The sequence below is a fragment of the Kryptolebias marmoratus genome, linkage group LG1, assembly GCF_001649575.2.
Source record: "Kryptolebias marmoratus isolate JLee-2015 linkage group LG1, ASM164957v2, whole genome shotgun sequence".
NCBI lineage: Eukaryota > Metazoa > Chordata > Actinopteri > Cyprinodontiformes > Rivulidae > Kryptolebias > Kryptolebias marmoratus.
Genome location: NC_051430.1, coordinates 3930177 through 3952871, shown reverse-complemented (window position 1 = coordinate 3952871; position 22695 = coordinate 3930177). Strand labels below are relative to the sequence as shown.

General features: G+C 37.4%; 1 protein-coding gene across 1 annotated transcript in view; it reads left to right on the top strand.

The window, feature by feature from the left end:
* The window catches only part of whrnb (whirlin b), a 100746-nt gene that overhangs the window by 36190 nt on the left and 41861 nt on the right, over positions 1-22695 (top strand). Inside the window, exon 3 of the mRNA XM_017432685.2 lies at positions 8769-8894. Within this exon, the coding sequence (XP_017288174.1) occupies positions 8769-8894 (126 nt within the window). The remainder of the gene's footprint in view (positions 1-8768; positions 8895-22695) is intronic.

Sequence of the window (22695 nt, the reverse complement as noted above, 5' to 3'; positions counted from 1 at the left end):
CACACACACACACACACACACACACACACACACACACACACACACACACTGCCAGGCTCTGACGAGAGTCAAAGACAGAAAATAAACACAATCTGGTCAGTATGCAGGGGCAGGAATCACCATTCTGTGTTGATGGGGAAAATTAACATGGAAAGGATTTAGATCATGTGTTAAGAGGACACAGCTTCAGCAGGGTTATCATCATTTGCCCCTTTGTGGTTCTATTTTGGTCTCAGGTTTTTCTGAAATCCTTCCATATATTCTAGTAATTTCTTTTTATGTTTGAACTAAAAATATATTCAACTTGTTTTTTATATTTAGAACTAGCTAACATTACACGAGGGTAACCAGAACTATGTTTACATGTGATCAATCTCCTGGAAACATTACAGATTTTCCAATGTTGATTGGGAAAAAGTTACACATTTACACGTTAATCCTGTCCTGTTTAATCCGCTGCAGTGTCACCACACCAGTCTTTCAAGAATGTAAACAGTTAAATCCAAAATGGTGAATAGACTTACCCTTGAACCCACAGTGAGATTGTGTTGCTGCTACACATTGAAAAAGGTGAGCAGCACAAAGAACATTGCTATCTGCCATTGTTACTATTGCCGATCTACTCGTGCTGCAGCCAACCATAGTTCACATTTGTGATTTCACGTGTTGCAGCTTCCTTTCATATGCAATGGGGAGTATCCAAAAAGTTCCTCTCTGAGATTGGGTTTAATAAATGTTGGTGTCAAAGAATTCTACTGCTGTTGTTGTGTAAATGGATGGCCGAATCGTAGCAGAAATGTTTTAGTTTCACTGAAAAACAGCGTTGTGTAAACTGCCCCCATGTCACCTGCATTGTGGGATTTTTTTTTACCTCTTTTACCCTATCCCACAAATTGACATGATGTCCCACAACTTGGTTGGCTTTCAAAGGTCAATGCTGCCTGAAAGATACATTTCGAAATGTCTTAAACCCAATGACTGTAAAGAAAGCTGTGAAGGCTTTCAGCATATAGGCTGGATAAAGATGTCAATCAAACTCAGCACACGTTAGTCTGTCTGTGACTTTGTTGCTTTTAGCTACACCCAGCAGGGGCAAAGTAAACATTCCACATTGTAGTGGATTATCATGGAAACCAAAAAAATAAAAAAATAATAATTAATGCAGCTAGAATGAGGACTGGAAAATACTCACAATTAGGTGAGGTCCATGGAAAGCAATCTTAGTAAGTATTTTTGCCAGAGTAATTTTTCAGTTGGACACAGAGGAGAATATGTGGCAGTGGTAGTGTGGTGATCAGTGCTGCAGGTTCGAGCCCAGGTTGCATCAGGAAGGGCGTCCGTCTTTCATGTGCACTCGCTGTGGCAACCCCTGCAGAAGGGAACTGCCGAAAGAAAAAGAAGAACATGGGGGAGAATGTGAAGTTATACAGAGACATGGCATTCTATGGATACACTCCTGCTAAAACCCAAAGATGACTGCAAGACAGAAGTAATCTTTATTTACCACACAACAGCACTCCCAATCACACAGGTAAGCAGACAGTGGTAGGAAGCTAGTGCCAGACAATCTTCTGCTTTGGAGTTGTAAAAAAAATGTCATAGATGCATTGGCACCTATTGAGACTTATTTGACTGAATTAAAATGCCCAATGCTACAACCACAATTAAAAATAAATAAATTCTGTGGCTTTAGTTGCTTCAAATCATGGTACTATGAAACTTTCCCACTGTAAGACATTGGTCACCAGAGATGGGTTTGAAAACCAAGTTCCTTGATTTTAATGAAGATAGTTATGAGTCATCTGCCAATCTACACTAGCAGATTACAAGCAAATTAAAAGAAAATGAGTTTCAGCTGGGCCTGATTTCTACATATGCTGCTGATAATGCAACTGAATTACAAAATAATTTAAAAAAAGTTTGTTTGTCAAAAGCAGACAACAGTAGAATCATAAAGTTAAACACTGTGGTTCATCATGCACAACTGTGCAAGACATGTTGGACAGGCTGGACATTGACTGTTGTCATCTTCCTTAAAATAAACTGAAGAACTAAAAGTTTGCGTTTGTGGAGGAAGAGTATTAAGTTGTACTGAGACATGTACCACAAGGTAATTAAGTTTATGGCCTGCTGTTAAGAGGCTACACGACAGCTGGACAGCCATCAAGAGAGATTGTTTTTATCACTTGGAGGAGACCAGTGCTCAAAGTCACTGAAAGCTGTTCAGAATATATCAGGACAATGAAAGACAACACCTGGAGCTACAGGCCTACCTGTTCTCTCTCAGTAATCTGCTGAAAATCGTGTTCCTTCTCGAAACAAAGCTCCAGCAATGACAGGTGGAGTTTTGAAATAGAGACAGGTGCTATTCTTCAACAGCTTCCAGATCAACAGGCAGGAACATAAAATTCAGGCAGTCAGACTTTTTTCTGATTTCTACAGGGCTCAATTGTCCATGAACGCAATTATCTCAAAAAAAAAAAAAAAAGAGTATGGCTTTTCTGACAGCAACTATCAGAAGAATGTTGCAAGCTTGTTACCAAAAAGCAAATTCATGGTCTCTTAATTTTGTGATGCAGTAGAGACCATTCAGACAAGGGAGAAACTGGATACAGATAAACTTTATAAGAGTACTGTGTGACTTTACCACACCAGCAGAAGATAGAGGAAAGAAGAGCTTCTATTTTGGAAAACAGTAAACTTTGCTTTAAGACATAGACAGCAAATGTGACTGCCATTGTCAACTGTATCATTCAACATAATCTTGCCTTGACTAAAATCTGTTGGCATGAAAAAAGTACAGTTGATTGGAAAAACAGACCAAAAATTAGATTGTTACTGGGTGTTGGAAAAGTTGTATGTAGATCAATTTTGAAACTAAGAAATTGTACCATTTTTTGAAAAAAAAAGTCATTTTGAATTTGAAAGCAGCAACACATCTTAAACAACAGGGCTGAACTCAATTATCTTAAACAAGTCAGCACAGGTCCATGTTTACCACTGTAAAGATCCCCTCTTCATTTAACAAGAAGCCGCCCATAGCTGCCCATGCCATAGACAGACTGCTCTCGGCAAAGATGGAGGCTTTTTTCTCCCCTCTCCTATCAGTTTATTACGTCTTTGGATCTTAGTATCTATCTTATATCTTCCTCAGTTTACCTTTAGTATGACTTGTTTTAGATAAGTTTTGACACGATTTCAGGTGTTGCCAAACGTGAGTACCGAGGAGGCGGACAGAACACGGGAGACAAGTTGAAAAATAATAAGGTTCATTTTGTGTCAGGAAGGAAAGGGGAACAGGATCTAAAAAAGAGGGCAGAATGATTAGTCCTTTGAGCTGCTAGAGGTTCAGAGATGGAGCGAACTATAGGTGTAGTGTGGAGGCTTACGACAGGTGGTAGGGTGCGAGCTCAGAGGTGCGGTTCCAGGAATCCCAGGTGAGTATTTACAAGGTGCAGGTAAGTAGTCTGCAGGTGGAGATCGGTTGTGGTTTCCAGTTCCTGTCGGTGGATATTATACACAAATCTGCTGGTGGTTTGTGGATGACAGGCAGGCCTCGGTGTAGAGCCAGCAGGTAGGCCTCAGAGAACAAGCACGGAATCTTCGGATCTTCAGCAGGTTAGCCGGATCAGGTAAGTAGTGGCGAGGCTTCCAGGTAAGTAGTTCTCGGGTGGCAAGGTGGTGAGCAGAGACAGGATTACTGGTATGTAAACAGAAGACAGGCACAGGTAAGTAACTTTCAGAATCTCTTAACTTGGTTTTCTGTCTGAGACCGTTTACCCAAGGCACTCGATGCTTCAGCGAAGAACTGCTCTCAGTGACTGCCTTAAGAACCCTGGGACTGGATGATGAGAACCTGCTGCAGTTGTGAGTAATTAGGACCCTAACCCTAACCCATGAGACGATCCGAGGGAGCAGAAACAGGTAACAATGGCAGATTGCCACAAGTTTAGTTTAGCTTTTTACAGCCTAGTTTCCTAGCTTAGCTTTTCATTTGTTTATGTTGCTCATTTATTTTATTTAGATTATCTTAGCTCATGTTAAGTTTAGTTTAGCTTTTTATATTTGTGTGTTTTCATGATGACTCTGTATTTTTGTGTTTTCATGCCTTGTTGCTGAAAAGTGCTATATAAATAAATTTGACTTGACTTGACTCTGTACAATCAGAAAAGCCGGGTTTTGAACTGGGCATTGATGTTAGGCTGGATGGTCCCTCTCCTCTTTAGTACGGAGGATGTGGTGATCGTGGTTTCTAAGGCATCTATATTGCCTTTTTTGGGCTCAAAGATTTCTCTATTACTTTTAATCTTTTAATGATATTATGAACTGTAATTGAGGGAATAGTTAAAGTCTTCCCAGTTTTGAAACTCTTCCACTACATATATTTAGATGCTGTTTTTTTCCAGTGGTGAACCTCTGCCCATCTTTACTTCTGAGAGATTCAGCCTCTCTAAAAAGTCTTTTTTTTTACCCAGTTCTTTTTATGGACCTGCTGCCAATTAACTTAATTAGTTGCTGTTTTTTCATTGGTACTACTTACTTTTACAGCCCTTTCTTGCCCTTGTCTATGTTTTGTTTTTTTGAGCTGTGTTACAGCCATAAAAATCAAAATGGTACAGTTTTTTAGTTTTAACATGTTTACTATGTGGAGGTAGGCACCAGCTCCCTGCGGCCTGGAATGGAGAAGCGGGTAAAGAAAATAGAGGATGGATGTTTACCATGTTCTGTTGTGAAAAAGAAGGTTGCATAAATTTGCAAATCATAGCATTTTGTTTATATTTACATTTTACACAATGTCTCAACTTTTAAGAATTAGAGTTATATTTCAGTATTTGGTATATTAAAGGTTTATAAAAATGCACATCTTATAACATGAATAGTCTGTCTATTTCTTTAGTTAGATTTTAAAATGTTGACTACTTTTCAGCATTTGACATGTCCAGCATTGAACACAAACACACTTTTTGTTGTTTGAATCTGGTCACAATACTATACATTATTCAACCCAACCGTAAGCTTACTGTCTTTATGTTTTTCTGTTGTTAAACATTTAAAGGCTCCAAATTTCTTAATTCTGATAAAGGATTCACAAACTTATTTGCAAACGTTCATCTCTTGCTGGTTGTCCTTGTGTTTCTGAGCCAAGCACTGTCATCTGTTGCTCTTTTCAGAAACCAAAGTCTTTATCAAACTCTTTTTGAATTGACTAGGAATGTTCTGCTTGTTGTGCATTTTGAGGCACCAACAATTGGCCAGCTGTCTTTTTTTCTTTTCTTTGTTTTTCAGACGCGCTGAGTGCCTAACAGACACACAAACTCATACAGTGCTAAAATGATGCTTTATTTTCTAGATGCTTCCAGACTGTTTTTAAGTAAATGTGTAAAAAGGCCACAAAACCATTAAATCAATCAGAACCCATGCAACATTTCAAACTTTAAGTTTTTTAGAATTATTATTTTTTGCACATATACATTGTGTTGTTAATTTGTCTTGAACTGAGTTCTGCAGTCTAATGTATGAACTGTGCTCACACTCAAAAATGTTACGTCCGCCATGTTCCATGCCCACATCGGGATGTATGAAAACAAACGTGTGAAAGTGTGCATAAATATATGAAAACCTTAGACCTGCTATGAGAATATGCATACTGTCACGCAAACTTTTTCAGTCAAAAGTATCAAACTACAAAGTACTGAAACTCACCTAAATAAACAGAACATTTGAATATGATGTTTTCTCATAAGTTCAAAATTAAAATTCTGAAAATTGAAAATGAACCACATGTAACCTCATATAAGATAACATATCAGATTTTATGGGTTAAACAGACTGTTGGTTTGTATTTCATGAACATACGTTCAGATTAATAAACTGATGCATTTTGGTTTAGTTTGGTAAAGCAGGGAAGTGATGGCATCACTTCTGGAGACAAATCTATAAGAAGAACGCAGGCTCAACCGTGAGAGCTGAGCTGTTGTTTGACACGTTCGTCCTCTTTTCAGAAGCGTAACAAACAAACCTCAAAAATGATCAAAACAACCTCAGTCCACTGCAAATTGTAAAGTTTCTTCTGTTTTTGTCACCTGTAGATGTAAACACGGATGGATCACCGCACAGCCACCGTCCCCTGTCTTGTACTTTTCAGTAATCTTTTCTCTGAGTTGAATGAGGACAGTCACTTTAAAAAGGGTTAATATGAATGCAGTCACTTATTTTACATTACATATTTTTATTTAATTGGTATTACTCTGTGAAAATTTAAACCCCTTTTGATATTGAAGGATTTTTTGAAAATTTCTTTCGTAAAGAAACACAATTTATATTGACTATGCCTGATTTCTGACAGCAATAAAAGCCTAAAATATCCAAGAGGGTGAATGCTTTTTTAGGCCCTGCATCCTTTTATTGTCAGCTAGCTTTTGCACTCCCACACTTTAGACCCCCTTGGTCTTTGGAAACTTTTTATAACTTGTTTAATCTCAACACTGTAGCAGCTGTGGACACTTCTTTATCTCCTGTGACAATTTGAAACTGAAGCTCAGGCAGAGCCGTCCAGAACCTGTATGAAGCACGCAGCACATACTAGCAGCATGAAGAAAAACTGTTAGCATTTCTCCTAACAGGTTTAGGAAATTAAAAAACGAAGTCATAAAAATTATAATTACCATAAATATTGATGTCAACAGATTTTCTTAATCACTGAAATCCACCACACTGAATAATCGTGACAGCTCTAATTAAAAGACAGTTTAAATTTGATTGGTATGTGATTGACTTTGGATGACCTGGAAATAAACCATTTAAATGAGAGGAGAGATGTGATTTTTCTGGACTGAAACGTCTAATTAAAATACTACACAGGCGAAATGGCCTGTGTGTACACTGGAGACAGTGGATTTGCTGGTTACAGGGAAATTTTTTCCAGCAAGATGCCATCTATGTGCCAGCTAATACACAACGTGCCAGCTGTCTACTTTATGAATCGTGTCTGTTGGTACTGTTCTCCTGAGTTCGATTATTCAGCTAAACCTGCAAATCCTACCGTCTGTAACCACACTGTGTGAATCAAAACTGTTACTGTTTCTTCCCAGTTCATTTTGTGTCAGAGTGAAACAAAGTAAACTAGATTTTGTTCAAAAAATGGCTCTAATTTCAGCCTGTAAGTTTTAGGACTGAACATAAGTTAATTTAAAGGTTAAAACAATGCATAAAGTGAAATTATTAATAAAATCTGCACTGATCTGTGTTTCTGTAGTACAGATTTTTTAAATAACTGTGTTCTGCTAAAAAAGAATGAAATATTTCTCATTATTATTATAGATAAAAGTCATTAACAGTTTCTAAAAGAAGTGCCTTCACAAAAAAGAAAATAAAAAATCTACAAAGATCTGAGACAGGAACTGAGCTGTGGGCTTTCAGCTAATAGTTGTTTGGAATCACTTTGTTGGTGCTAAAATACTATTTAATGTGTTATATGCTGCGCAGTGGCTCAGTTGCTTAGCACTGATGCCTTAAAGCAAGAAGGTCCTGTGTTTAAACCACAGCTTGGGCTTTTCCATGTGGAGGTTGCATGTTTTTACCAGGTTTTGGTAAAAAAAAACAAAAAAAACAACCTCTGAACACCACCTCAGACACTAAAACATGCAAACATGCAAAAATACACGGTTTCATTATTCAACAGCAAAAAAAAGTCAAATGCAAAAGCAGTATGTAAAAACCTAAGTGTATTTGAAAGGCTTAAATAAGACTTGAAAGGGAATGTATCAGCCAGCTACTGCTAATTAAATGCATTCTTTAACTTCTAATCCTCAAGTGTGGCCACCTCGATAAAAGCAGGAGTTTGATGCTCTGCAGCATACAGGTGTGTGTTAACACAATGCCAAAGACATCAGCAGTGACCTTAGAGAAGCAACTGTTGCAGCCGATCAATCTGGAAAGGTTTATTTTTATTTCCAAACTATCTGTAGTCCATCAATCTACGGTGAAATTGGAAAACATTCAGGACAGGCACCAATCTGCCCAGGAGTGAAAGTCCCTGTCCCCAGTTCACTCTGAAATCAAACCATGGCTCCTCCTCAGATACAGGCCTCAGTTAGCAGCTTAAAAGTTCAGCTGGCTGTGGCAGCCATCATGACTGAGGTCCAAAAGTTAATCCGTTGTAAATGTAAACTCAATTGTTATGCTTTAAAAGTTACATTAAAATTCATCAATTGTCCATGAAATATATTTGCTAACAGACAAACAGAGTGGCTAGGTTTAAAGAACAGATTTAACACTTGGAGAATGTGTTGGGAATTAGTCCTATTGAGTTATAGCCATTTTTGTATTTGTTTTGCTATGTTGGCAAAACAAACAGTTTAAATGTACAAACAAACGATTACCTTCGGAAAGTTTCATTCAAATTAGTGACTGGTTCATGGTCTATTTTGTAAACATGACAAATAAAGACACACACAGACATGGACAAAAACATTTTCATGTTTTGCCTTTGGTGGTGAGTGATAAAAAGATAAATAATCCCCAGAAGGATACATTATTTGCTGAAAGATATGAAAATATGACTGTAAATGTATGTAATTATGTTTGTATAATTAGGATTACACTAACACATGTCATTATTAAAAAAAAGTCTTGTTTTTGAGACAATTTAAAAATGTTAAAGCACGTCTCATTGTGATGTTACACTGTGCATTGTCTGTGTTTTTTAATGACTGTATTTTGATTTGTTCATAATACTGCTGGTCCTGAATATCATGTCCTTCCCACAGGTAAGCCTTAGCCTGGATGGTGGTCTCTCTCTGGGTCTAATGATAAGGGGTGGTGCTGAGTATGGACTGGGGATCTACATCACTGGGGTGGACCCTGGATCTGCAGCAGATGCTGGTGAACTAAAGGTACCCCAATTCATACTGTTGTCAAATAACATTTCACAATGTATTTAGCATACATACAGTATATACAGATGAATGCAGATTAATATCTGCCATGTGGCTGCATTGGATAACAGCTTGGTCTCATTAAAGTCATTCTTTTCTTCACCTCTCCATTTACCGTAGCTAGAATTTTCTTGCATTGAGGAGGAGTAAGAAAGACAGCACAGGGGATAGGTGCGACTCCAACTGACTGCCAGTACAAACGTTAACTCCAACGGTAAAAACAGTAACGGTGACAGTGTGGTGAGCACCAAACAAATACCTTTTTAAATGAAAAACAACATGCCATCTGGGTGTGAGTGGAATCCCTCAAATGGTCCATCACAACATCAACAAAAGTTGTCTGTTTTCAATAAATAATCATAATAAATGTGTAACTGTGGAATTGTTAAGTTTGAGTGTGGTGAACCCAGTAGGCGGACTCATCGTGAAAACTTAAATTAAACTAATTTATTAATAAAACGAAGAAAACAAAAAAGCTGTCGAGGCAGCAAAAAACAAAATCTTACATGGAACATGAGCGTGGCATGAAGACAGCACTGAGACATGGACAACCAGGAAGGATAAAGTGACGGAAAGGAATGAACCAGCGAGGAATAAATGAAAAGAGACTGGTTTTAAAGAACTGAGGGTGAGTGGGAAATGAGCTGCAGCTGGGAGAAGACGAGGAACAGGTGAGGTGGGCGAGGCAGGCAGACCGCAGGATTACTGAGCAGAGGGCAGGTGAACAGTAACACAGGAAAACACAGAAAGCCAAACGACACAAGAACTTAACTAAACACAAGATGAACAAGAAATAACACAGAAAAAATCAAATCATGACAAGATTTTTTTTTATTTCTGTATTTGTTTATCTAACCTTAGAAGAAGTGGAACATTGTAAATACTCTCTAAGAAAAGATAACAAGGTAACATTTAGCATGGATATTTTTTATTAGATCCAACTCAGTTATTATTTAAAAAAAAGTCTTGTGAAACCTTTTAACTCTAACTAATTCAATCTGTTTAATAAAACCAACTTATGATATTGTAAGAGTTTGAAAGGCTTAGTAAAATACATCCATACATTTTCTTTTACTTTTTTTTCTCTTCTGGGTCACAGGAAGTTGGACAGGTCTCATGTCCATCACAGGGACACATAGAGACAAATGAGACAAATAATAATTCACACTCTCACTCACAGCTAGAGTTACCAATGAAGCTAACATGCATGTTTTTGGTCTGTGGAAGGAAACCAGAGGACCCAGAAAAAAACCCAAGTGCGTATGGGGAGAACATGTAAACTCCCCCCAATAAAGGCCAGAAGCTGAACCTCCGAGCTTCTTGCTGTGAGACGTCAGCTCTAACCATTGCTGCACCGTGCCACCTCTTAGTAACATTCAGTCAACTTAAAGTTTTGTTAACATAAATCTGTTAGTTGACCTCATTTAAGCTTTTCAAACTTCTTTGTTGCAGAAAAATTACTAAGAAAGGTTTTTGCAAATTGTTACTTTATTTTTTTCAGCTGTAGCAATTTATTTTACTTCCTCTAGAATAAATACCACAAGCAAATTTAGTTTTGATTTGAAATGTTTATTAAAATACCACAGTGAAAATGAATGAAATATGACTTTGTTTTTGCACTCTCTGTGTACAAATAAAACATTTCTTTGGTTACAACTGGACTAAACTATTTAAATATTTTTGAAGACCAATCCCCTTTACTAAGTTTAGTCATTCACTTTGAAAACTTACTGAAAATGTCCCTGTAGTCCATGGGCCGTATGTACAACGGTTACCGTGATTTTACTACTAAAACATGGCATACGCTCAAACTTGTAAATGACATCTTGGATCTCAGTGGGACAGCCTGTATAAATAAATGTTAAATAAAAAAAATAAACAGAACATTGCTTAAAATTGACTGGTATTTACCTTTAAGATTAGAATCCTCAGCCTATATATTTACTTGATTGGATGAATACATTTAATAAAAATTGTTGTTAAATTTTATAATTAAAAGGCCAATATTTAATCAGCCCCTTAATGTGGAATGTTGACTGACTTAATAATATCTTATTCTTCAACACATAAAAGTCTGACTTTCAACTCAAGTTGGCAAAAGAAGAAACCTCACCTCACTGTAACCCCTCAGGTGTGTCCAATAATTGTTTTCACACAATTAACAGTTTTCCAGCATACCATCGAAGGGTCATCATTGTAATAAAAGTCTTTAGAACTTTTTTGGTAATATCCTCCTCACATTAAAAAGACAACATCTGTGTCATAAATAATTGGGAAAAAAATTATAAAGTATTTATCGTTTGGTACATAAAAAGTATGTAAACAAAATCTAAATATCATTTATCTATAAGATTTCAAATTCTTAATTTAGAACATTTAGCATACCTTTCACTTTGAAACTAACATGCTATGCTTTGTTTAATAAAGTGAAAAGATCCTAAATAACCCTAATCTTAATCCTCAATCCTATTATTTTAACATGCATTTGACAAATCAGTCCTTCTAATGACTGTGAATGTAAAGGTAAAGAGAGGTAAAGTCATGCAGATGCTTCGAAGAAAAGCTGAGACAACTACCCACCACTGAATGGTAACTTAACAGAAAGTGGCAAATCCTGTTAGACACATTGTTACATGCAAAAATAAACATTTCTTTGATGTCAAAAATGACATAATGTAACATTAATAGACCTGGACAAAGAAGTTTGTTTTTTTCCCCTCCTTTTATTTATTCAGAACACTTTATGTCATAAACTTGCTTTGTTCAATGCAATTTAACTGTTCCAGGTGATTTAAAATGTGCCAATGACCAGCCATATATTAAACAAACCTTGACTCACCACTTCTGTCTAATTTTAGGCCAGTTTTCAAACTCCCTTTTCTTTTTAAAGTGTTGGATTATTTTTTTTAGCCAAGTCCAGTCCTTGGGCGAAAATGGCATCACTGAACCATTTCAGTTTGGTCTTAAAGCGCACAACAGTCCAGAGTTAGCATTTCTAAAAGGGTTTAATGATCCTTTATATAATTTCAGACTCTGGAGATTCTGCAGTTTTAGTCCTTTAAGATTTTAGCAGCTTTTGATACATTCTTATCTCTGAACTTAAGCGTTGTGTTTGGATTAATGGAACAATCGTGAACTGGGTTAGATCTTTCCTAAAATACTGAACCTTCATCATTAGACTGGGCCACTCATCATCATCATCTTCACCTTTCCTCACCTGTGGGGTCCCACAAGGATCCATTCTTGGTCCGCCTCTGTTTTCTGTATACATTTTCCCATTTGGTTCAGTTTTAAAGAAACACAAGATTGTATTTAACAGTTATGCTGATGATTTCCAGATTTATCTCCCCTAACAAAGAATGCCCTGTTGGACTGTCTGTGTGATCTAAAATTATGGATGACACTAAACTTTCTGAACTTAAATGTAATAAGAAATTAGACATCTGACCACCCCTCCTACAGAATCTTGGAATTGATGTGTGAATCATTTGGATGTTCGCGGCTGCTATAACTGCAGCTGACCAGTAGATGTCACTGGTGGGATGCATCTTTGAGGCTTCAAAGCTTCAAATCTTTTTTTGTTACAATCAGGAAGACACCTGAAAAGCTTTACAAGTCTTAATCTGCTCATCAAATGAAGCTCAAGGCCCATTGCTGGAACCCAGACAAGACATGAAGCCACAATACTGGACTGACGAGGAGTGAGGACAGAGAGTATTTATGGACAGGGCTGATGAGCAGAGTGAAGACACCTGGGCTAAATGACAACTGCTAACAGGTGGGAGTGGGAGGGAGTGGTGATGAGCAAACGAAGCTTTTATGGAGCACTGAACCAGTTGGGCCAAATGTTTCAAAAAGAGGTTAATTTGTTGAAGCTTCAGTTTCAGTGACCTCTTGTGTCAATTTGCAGTGCTGCTGTCAAATCAGGCATTATGCTTTTGGTGGCGCACCCAAGAACTTTAATGACTCTGTTAAAGAAACTACTGTCGTAAAAAAAAAAAAAAAAAATCATCTTTTTTCAATTCAGCAACTGTTTATGATATCTGGTTTGAAAATGTATTTATGAAGGCAGGAGGATGAAGAACACCAGCAGTAGATAGCTCTGTGGGTAAGGTGGGACTGATAAATGTCAGTGAGGGAGGGCAGAGGAGCACCATTGATCCTATTAGTTGCATTCACTATGTGTTGCACCGTCTTCCGGTCAGAGGCAGTCCAGAGGAACATCAGGCTGCTTGGAGATGGTCTCATAGTAGTGGTGTCCAACCCTGGTTCTGGAGGGCCACTGTCCTACATGTTTTAGGTGTTTCTCTGCTTTGACAGACCTGATTTGAATGACTGAGTGATGAACAGATGATGGGGCCTCTGGGTTCTGAATAAATGTTGTGAGAGCTCCTTTATTTTTGTTCAAATGACATTGTAGCATGAGTTCACATCACAGAGATGTTTTTAATCTTATTGGTTCATGTTGCATTTGTTGTGCGGGAGGAAGGATTCTTAGTGATGTTTATTTTTGTCCTAATGACGGACAACAGAAGATATGACAGCAGAGTACAGAAAAGAAAGAGAAAGAAAGAAAATAAGAAGCATGAGAAAGAAGTGCTTAAAAAACACCTAATCTGATAGGGCTTGTAAACCAGTTAATAAGGATATCACAGGATGGTCATCATTCTCAAAGTTACGAAGGCGTAAAGCCTGACCATATCAGAGCCTGAGAACAGAGATCTGAGGAGCAACCACCTTGACCTGTCACTGAATCAGTCAAGAAGATCCAGTTTACTGAGGAAAAATTGTTGATACATGTTTGTACTGGGCTGATAAAAGACTGGAGAGCAGTCAAAACCAGAACATAGATTTAAAAGCTTTGGAGCACATATACAAACAACTAAAATACTTCTTCTGAAGATTTCATGTCAAATGCAGGCTTTTAAATGGGTTTTACATGTAAAAACAGTGGCTGCTGCACAATTGATTTACTGGATCCGTGTTTTGTCTTGCATGTCGCATTTTCAGCTGTGTTGAGTGACGGTCGTGCTTTGCACCAGGTTTTAGTGTCAAGAAACATGTCATAGAGTATATAAGTGAGCATGAAAACATCATAGGAGGGCAATACTGAACTACATTACACTTGCATCAAGACATGACTGAGAATCCATTTAAATCAGTGTGTGAACTAGACTGAGAAGAGTAGAGGCTGTTGTTGAGTTTTAGGCAGAGAAGGGTTGGGCACTTTGATGCTCCAGAGACATTTTTGGCAGAAGTGATAATGGCCATTAGGTGGGAATTTTGAAGTTAATAGGTCCGTTTCATCCCTTTTTAAAGTTCCATAAAGAAAAAATGTAAATGCAAGAGCAGGCACATCTTCATTTATTGCCACAAACAACTGTGAAGAATTTATTGGCTTATGGATGACCGTGCTTTATCATAGATCGTTAATGAATCAAAATGGCCAAATATTTCTCAATAACTGTTGACTCTACCCTCAAAGTAACACATGTGGATCAGCCTACGTTTATTTTAAAATGGGCTCATTTTTGAGCGTTTCTTAAATTTCTCCCCATTAAGAGCCACACAGGAGAAGCTTTATGTGAGTCTATACTCCAGGTTTTAAAAGAGAGGAATATAGTCATTAGCAGCTGCAGGGGACAGTGCTGTGACGGTCCTGCCAACATGTCTGGAGCCTATAATGGCTTACAAGAATCAATGTGTGTGCAACACATGGAACCCACTCAACTAATGGACTGATTCTAGCTGGAGTCAGTAGTGTCAGCTGTTGTCTTCAGACAGCAGATTTTCCTTCTCCAGTTTGTGCAAAATATTTTTAACTTTTGCACCAAATCAACTGTTAGGTGGAAGGTGGTGACAGCAGGACTGCAGCCTAATGCAAATATACGGCAAGCTGTTTGTGTATTTATTTGATATTCTTGAAAACAGGCACGTTGAAACAGTGAAGCCCTTCTGTAATACCAGATGGGCTGCACATGGGCAGCGAACATTAACTAGGCAAATATTCAGGAGTCACTGAAGAGTATTACAGATGACACTAATCAAAATGTGGCAACTAGAAATGAAGTAAAAGCACTATAATAAAATGGACAAACGTGCACATTGTGACATAGCATTTTCCTGTGCTTTGAAAATTCCAGACATTTCAAGCTGAGGAGCTAGATAGGGCTGCTACTAATTACTGTTTTTTTAATTAATCTATAAACAAAATTTTCAGTTAATCTATTAATCTAAACAACTAAGTTTTTTTTTAAAAGAAAAAATCATTGTATTTTAGCTAGTTTTATTTTTAACAATTAATTTAGACCTTTACTAATTACCACAAAATAAAACACAAACACAAAGTAAGTAAAAAATATACATTTAAAGTGCCAACTCTACTAAATGAATATAATAAATTTTAAATATATTTATCTACATTTAGGACTGTGCAGCACTAGTAAAACCTCACCCATTTGTTGTGCAACAGTGAGTACTCTAATGTGTATGCATAGGGCTATAACTATGGTTTTAGTTAATAATTGGTGCTACATTTAGTACCTTGTCATGTTTCAAGTTTTTCTCCTGCTAAAATGTAAAAGAACAAAAACTGACAGACCTATCAGAAAAAACTAAAATGAAACTATTTTGTTTAATTTTGTTTTCCAAGCTGCAGAGGAGCAAATTTAGAGCAATAAAACATTCTTCTGAGTATAGATGAGTCAGTGTTCAAAATACACAGTGATAATCAGGGGAGGTGGACTTTTTTGACATGAAGGCAGTCCTATCTAATGTAAACATTATATTTTTAGTATTTTCCTTGTTGTAAAGTAATGTGTAACTTATCCAATGTAGATATAAATCACAATGCGTCTAGAATTGCGCCGCTCAAGGTGGCTGCATGTTGGAGCAGCTCTGTTACTCACTCTGAGATATTGCTTTAGAAAACTTTATTCTTCTTTTTTTCTGGATGTAAATCACTTTTTTTGGATGATTACTTCCTCTGGTATTGGATGTTGTGCAGCTGGAAGGATTTTTACTGAAACTTTTTTACCGAGGACAAATCGGGACAGACTGCTACAAGAGACCCTTCCTGCCGACAGCCATCAACTCTTTAACAAAACCAGGATTATGAGCTACAACAACATTTAATTTCCCTTTGGGATTAATAAAGTATTTTTGAATTGAATTGAATTTGAATAAATAACCTTCAGTCTATTAATGATATAATATTCTAAAGCAAAACGATTAGCAGAACAGATCTTCAACACGAGTGAAGCAAAAATATAAATATCAAACATTTATACTGTAGCAGATCTGTTCTTCGCTGACATTAAAGGCAGAGAACACAGACTAATTTCATAATAAACATAATACATTTGCTGGGTATTTCTTTTGACAACAGCACAATGGAAAAATAAATTCACACTCAAGCTAACTGAGCGTTCTGTTCAACTGATATCATATGAAATTAAATATTTATGAAAGGTAAAAGTTGTTATCAGACTCCAAAATGTCAAATGTTTTATCCTAAGCTTCTCTGATGTTTTCTGATCAATTTAACCTGCTTTTGTGTTAAATCTTCCCATTCGCCCCCTATAATTCAAACCATGGACAGATTTGAAAACTTGTTGCTGCTTCACTGCAATAAATGAAAGGTACATAAAGACTTACAGACATAGCAATTAATGCAATGGATTGTTTATGATTTTTATAAAAGCTACAAGCTACCATCAAAGGAATGAGATCAGCTCCAACCATTCAGTCAGTTAAATGAAAACTGATGAAAAGGTTTCTGTCAGTGCTGGCTGTGATAGCACACATCTGCTCCAGAACCGGATTCTGATGCCAAAATGCCACCTGCTCAATTTTAGGTCACAGAACCTGTTAGCGCCTCTAACATCTGCTGCCTGTCTTCCAGTCCAGTGAGGCAGTTAGGTTCAGCGCCATGACAGTCCTGCAGAAACGCTTTATTAGCCGTTCTAAATGATCTGCTGTGTGCTTTCAGGTCAGCTTCTGCCTCAACAAGCAGGCCACCCTCACTCTGTGCTAGTTTTCAACCTGCCTAAGGCGAGAAAAACAGATGCCAGCCTCTTCCTACCTGTAAACAATGTAGCTTTTACCATGACATCACACTGTGTCCTACTTAAAGACAAAGAATAAAACATCTATGGCTGCAGTGTGGAGTAGTTCAAACAATTGGGACACCTAAAAAAAAAGAAAGGAAGAAACTACAAATAAACAAACTCGAGCTTGAAAGTGAGTAAAAGGAAAAGCTGAATACATTTTTTTTGATGAAGATTTTGTTTTGCCATAAAAATTGATTCATCGCAGTATAGAACTGAAGAGTTTGAGAAGCTTTAAAAAATTGAAAGGAGGAATAGAAATGGAGAAAAAAGTGGAAAAAAGGATGTGCATGTAATATAACTAGGTAGAATATTTTTCATTTTTCATCACTTCAGTACAGAAGCACATTGTATTCACCAAAGAAACAAAAGGGCATTATATCTCATAATTACAAGATCTGGATCTCGTATTATCCAGATAATTATGAGATCTGGATCTTGTAATTACAAGAAAAGATCTTGTAGTCATTTGACAAATGAATTTTTATTTTTTTACACAAAGCTCTGTGTTTTGTGATTATTTATATTAACTTTCATTCATCTTTTGCAATTTAGTGTGATTGATACACATATTTAATGTGACATGTAAACTTTCTGATGAATTCCACATTTGAATGTTTGAAAAGGTCTGAAAATACATGTGTGGTTCGTATGGACATAATTTATGTGGAACTGCAGCTGTCATGAACCTGAAGCTGGTCTTTTTCCACAGATATTAGATGAAGTTTCTGTGTTTATCAGTGGTAAAGTCTGTTATTAGTGAAATAAAACTACTTTTCTACTTTAATTTTGCAACAACAAGAAGGTGAGGGAGAACCAGAAGATTTACCACTAGAGTCGTTTTGACCACTGACTTTAAACCTCAGTTCTCCTTGCGAGCTTATAACTACGATAAAACTTTATTTAGATAAACAATACCGAAAAAACGTATTTTTAATTTAAGAGACAAAGTTGACTTATTTATCAAACTTTTATCTGTATGGGAAATCCTCAAACTGTTATAACATATAAAAGCAGAATTTGTCAATCATTTAGTCTGATAAATCCAACAGAAATATTTTTATATAAATCCATAACAAGTTCCTTTTACTTAATTAAACAAAATTCTAAACACCACATTTAAAACCCCCAAATGTGTGTAAAAAACAGTAATCATGACGTATGAAACAAACATAAACTAGATGTCAAAACTCAGTATGAAGAGCTCTGAAAGCAATAATACTTTTGGAACTATTAACGAAAACTGAAAGCTGCAGCTCATCTTTTGGTTGCAGCAGCTTTAATGACATTCCCATTAACATGGGAGCTGCATGCAGACTCAGGCTGTACGGCCTTTTATAAAACAAATAAATTATAAACCCATAAATCCCTTTTTTCCTGAATTGTCATTGTAAAAAAGATCTCTAAACACTAGTTACCAGGTAAACATAAAGCATTTTACATTTTGAACACAGTGACATCAAACCTGGTCATGAACGGGCCGTCCTAACTCTTTCCTGGGTCCACACAGTAATGCTTTTATGCTCTTAGGACTTCTGTCGATGGATGACACTGCTGTGACAGCGCAGGGCAGAGAAACATGTTAGAACTGCAGAAGAAGAATGAGCTACAGTCTGCGATGGTGCCCGGCGTGATAGCAAGTTTATAATAAAGTTTGTCACCGGTCGTCTCCTTATTTTAGTTAAAACCACCGCAATATTAATCCTGACCCTAATTTCTTTTTTGTGGTCATGATGGCTTTGAAAACTTAAAAGACACTAGGAAACCTAAATGTGAAGCATTTAACTTTTAACATTTTAACTTTTCTAAGTCTTAGTATAATTTTTTTGAATCACTTGAAAAACAGTGTTTTTGTTGACATTGAAAGAATAACACTGACGACGCGGCCATTGTGTTTTTCTACACTTTCTACACTTCAGATAATTTTCTTTAAGTGTTTATATTCATATTTTATATTTGTTCACTTAGTTCTTATCTTGCTGCTGTTTGTTCATTTGTTATTTGAGGCTTAAAAATGTGCCTTTTCACAGCATGACTGACAGTATGCCAGCCTGTTAGCAAGTTGGGTGGAACTTTTTTATTGAGGGTACAGCTGCCCTATCCCAAGAGCACAAACTCTGGATCCAAAAGTACAATATGAGAGTCCCCAAAAAACTGACAACTTGGCTTTAATTTGGAGAATGGAAGTTAATGAAGTCACTTTAACCATTTTTATTCATGGCTGAAATCATTAACCCTTTTTTTAAATGTTATTTTTCAAATTTGCTTGTCTTTGTGATCATTGTCTTGATCACATGACCCAATTTCAGACAAGATTCAGCTGTGAGACAGATGGCCTCAAATTTGACTCAAAAATACTTACAGTACAGAGGAATTTATATGGCTGACTTATGACCACCTCTTCCAGCTTTTCCAGGAGGATTTCAAGGCATTGCCAGGCCAACTGAGAGACACTGTCCTGGGTCTTCCCTGGGGTCTCCTCCCAGTTGGACATGCCTGGAACACCTCCCAAAGGAGGCTTTGAGAGGGCATCCTTACCAGGTGCCGAACCACGTCAACTGGCTCCTCTCGATTTGGAGGAGTCCTTCCCAGATAATTGAACCCCTCACCTTATCTTTAAGGGAGAGACAAGCTACCTTGGGCAAAAAACTCGTTTTGACTGCCTGTATCTGCAATCTCATTCTTTTGGTCACTACCCAAAGTTCATTACCAAGGGTGAGGGGAGGAACGTAGACCATCCATTAAACAGAGAACTTCCCCTTGCAGTTCAGCTCCCTCTAGACCACCATGGACCGGTACAGAGTATAGATTACTGTGGATGCCGCCAATCCAGAGAGAGCAGTCAACTCCTTCCCACTGAGGACTATGGCCTCAGATTTGTAGGTGCTGATCTTTATCCCATCTGTGAACTGCTCCAGTGAGAGCTGGAGATCACGGCACAATGATGCCAGCAGGACCACATCATCTGCAAATAACAGGCGGAATCCCCTCTGCCCCCTGGCTGCACAGAGAAACTCTGTCCATAAAAGTCATGAACAGAATCAGTGACAACATGCAGCCTTGGCTACATGAAACATGTCTGAATGTATTTATTTTTTACTGCATCTGTCAAAATAAAACATTTCCAGAAGTTTTGCTTTTTAATAAGATGTAACTTTGAAAACCTAATCTACAGTGCTGTGTCTTAATACAGTATGTACATTTTTAAAAACTAGAAGCACTCAGAGAGGTCAAACCTCTGCTAATGCCATAAAGTCATTGAAAAATGGTAGGATCTGGATTATGATCTGGATCACCACCTATATTTAATATTTAATCCCAACATTTCCTGAAAATTTTATCAAAATCTGTTTATTAAATTTTTATGTAATCTTGGCAACAGGCAGACAGATGGACAAATCAACCAACAGTACCAAAACATATAACCTCCTTGGCAGAGGTAATGAAGGAGGAAAGACCTTCCTGTCGGCATAACTGAGTTTGCGTTTGACTCATTTTCAGACAGCTCACAATAAAATACATTTTCTGTCAGATGGTGGAGATATGGCGGCGAACCCAGAACGCAAACGCATGACTTTAACGAACGTAAATACTTTAATTAACTAAAAAATACAAACAAAAGGGCTGGCGTGGCAGCAAAACAAACACTAACAACTTACAAAAACGAGGAGCGAAGGCAAAACCAGACGGACAAGAATGAACAGGCAAAGCGGAACGAAATGACCCAGTGGAGATTGAAGAACAAAGACCGGTATTTAAAGACTGAGGATCAGGAGGAAAATGGACACAGGTGAGTGATTGCAAACAGGTGAGAATGATGGCAGTGATTGAGTTGTTATGGTAATGTGGGTGTGGCATGAAAGACTGGAATGTAACAGAACAGCATGGTATGGAAGAATGAGGCGTGGCAAGTTACTGGGGGAGGTGAAAGTGACAAGACATGAACACAATTAAAGAAACAAAGCAGAACAAGAACTAGAAAACCAAACAAAAACATCAAAACCATGACATTTTATTTAATATAACACAGCAGTACAACCTTGGACAGAGCTTAAAAATGTGTTGGTAAATATTCCTGAACTCAGCAGTGCTGGGAAATTAGTAGATCCGTCATCACCACTCTATGTGAGTAGGTCCGTCTGAAAGTTCTATCCCTCATTTATATTTGTGCAACTCACTGACAGCTGGGGTTGCCTATTCATTAATTTAAGAGAGTGAAACAGCCATATTCATTATAAAGTGATATAAATCTCTTCTAAAGCCATTCAATTAGAGATTCTTTTCTAACCTTGGAAGAAAAGGCCCAGTGAAGGATTGGAAATATAAAGATGAACAAAACTTAATCAGCGGTTGCATTGTTGATTACTGTTTCACAAGATGATTATTATATTTCATTTGGAATTTCCCTGTGAGGACAGATTTATTTTAGTCATGATAACCAGTTCCTTTTCATACACTGTCTTGTAGTTTACTAGTTTTAGCTTAAGCTTTTATTAGTGTGTGCTTCTATGCTGTGTGGTTAAGCACAGATTGGCCTTTCAGGTTCATGGAAAAGGCCAATTGAGTAGGAATTTGCTTCTTCATAAACTTGCTACTTCATCAAATAAGAAGAAAGGAATGGAAGTCACACTGACCAGGCAAACTGACTCGAGGACACATAGCAGAAAACATACTGATAAAAATAGCCAACTTTCAGGTGATCACTTTACAAACCCAACTCCAGAAAAGTTTGAACGTTGTGTAAAGGGTAAATAAAAACAGACTGTAACTAGAAGCACTCAGAGAGCTCAAACCTAAGCTACCAAAGAGGCCATAGAATTATTTAAAACTTGGGAAAACAAGTGATTAAATTTTGGTGGTAAACGAGATTATGATCCTCATCACTATCAACATTTAATCACTTGTTTTTTGTGACAACCCCAATATTTCTTGAAAATCTATTTTGAAGTAATCTTGCTAACAGACAGGCAAAACCAACCAACCAAAGTTATTAAAAACATAACCTCCCTGACAGAGGTAATTATTGGCATATTTCAAAAACCTATATTGCGTTCACAGTGGAACATAGTAAACATATCAAATGTTTAAACTAAGAAGTTGTTCCGGTTTAAAAAATCATAATAATTTTAAATTTGATGATGGTAGCAACACATCTCAAAAACTGACAAGGCAGGACTTGACAGGATTCAGACTAGCAACACAGTAACGAAGTTTAAAGGATTTTATTATGGACAGACAAAGAACGGGACCAGAGGTTCTGAACAGCGCACTCACGTGACCGTCGTGGATCGGGACCAGAATAGGTAAGTCCTCCTTAGCTTGGTAGCTAGGTGCAGACAGGCTTATCTGAAAGGGGCTGAGGCGAGAGGGAAAGTCCAGGTACAGGCGTGGGATCGTTACCGGGGAGTCAGAAGTCCGAAGCCAAAACCAGAGAGGGAAAATTCAAAGGGCGAGGTCCAGGTGAGCGTAGCGAGGTCGGTAACGAGAGGTCAGAGTCCAAAGCAGTATCCAAAAAGGGGCAGGCGAGAGACGTGGGTCGTGGGACAGGCAAGGGTCGAGATCAGGCATGGACATGGATATAACGCTGGACATTTACTAACTGTGAGGCTTTCAATAATCTGGCAGTGAGAGACTGGGAGCTGTGAGTATTT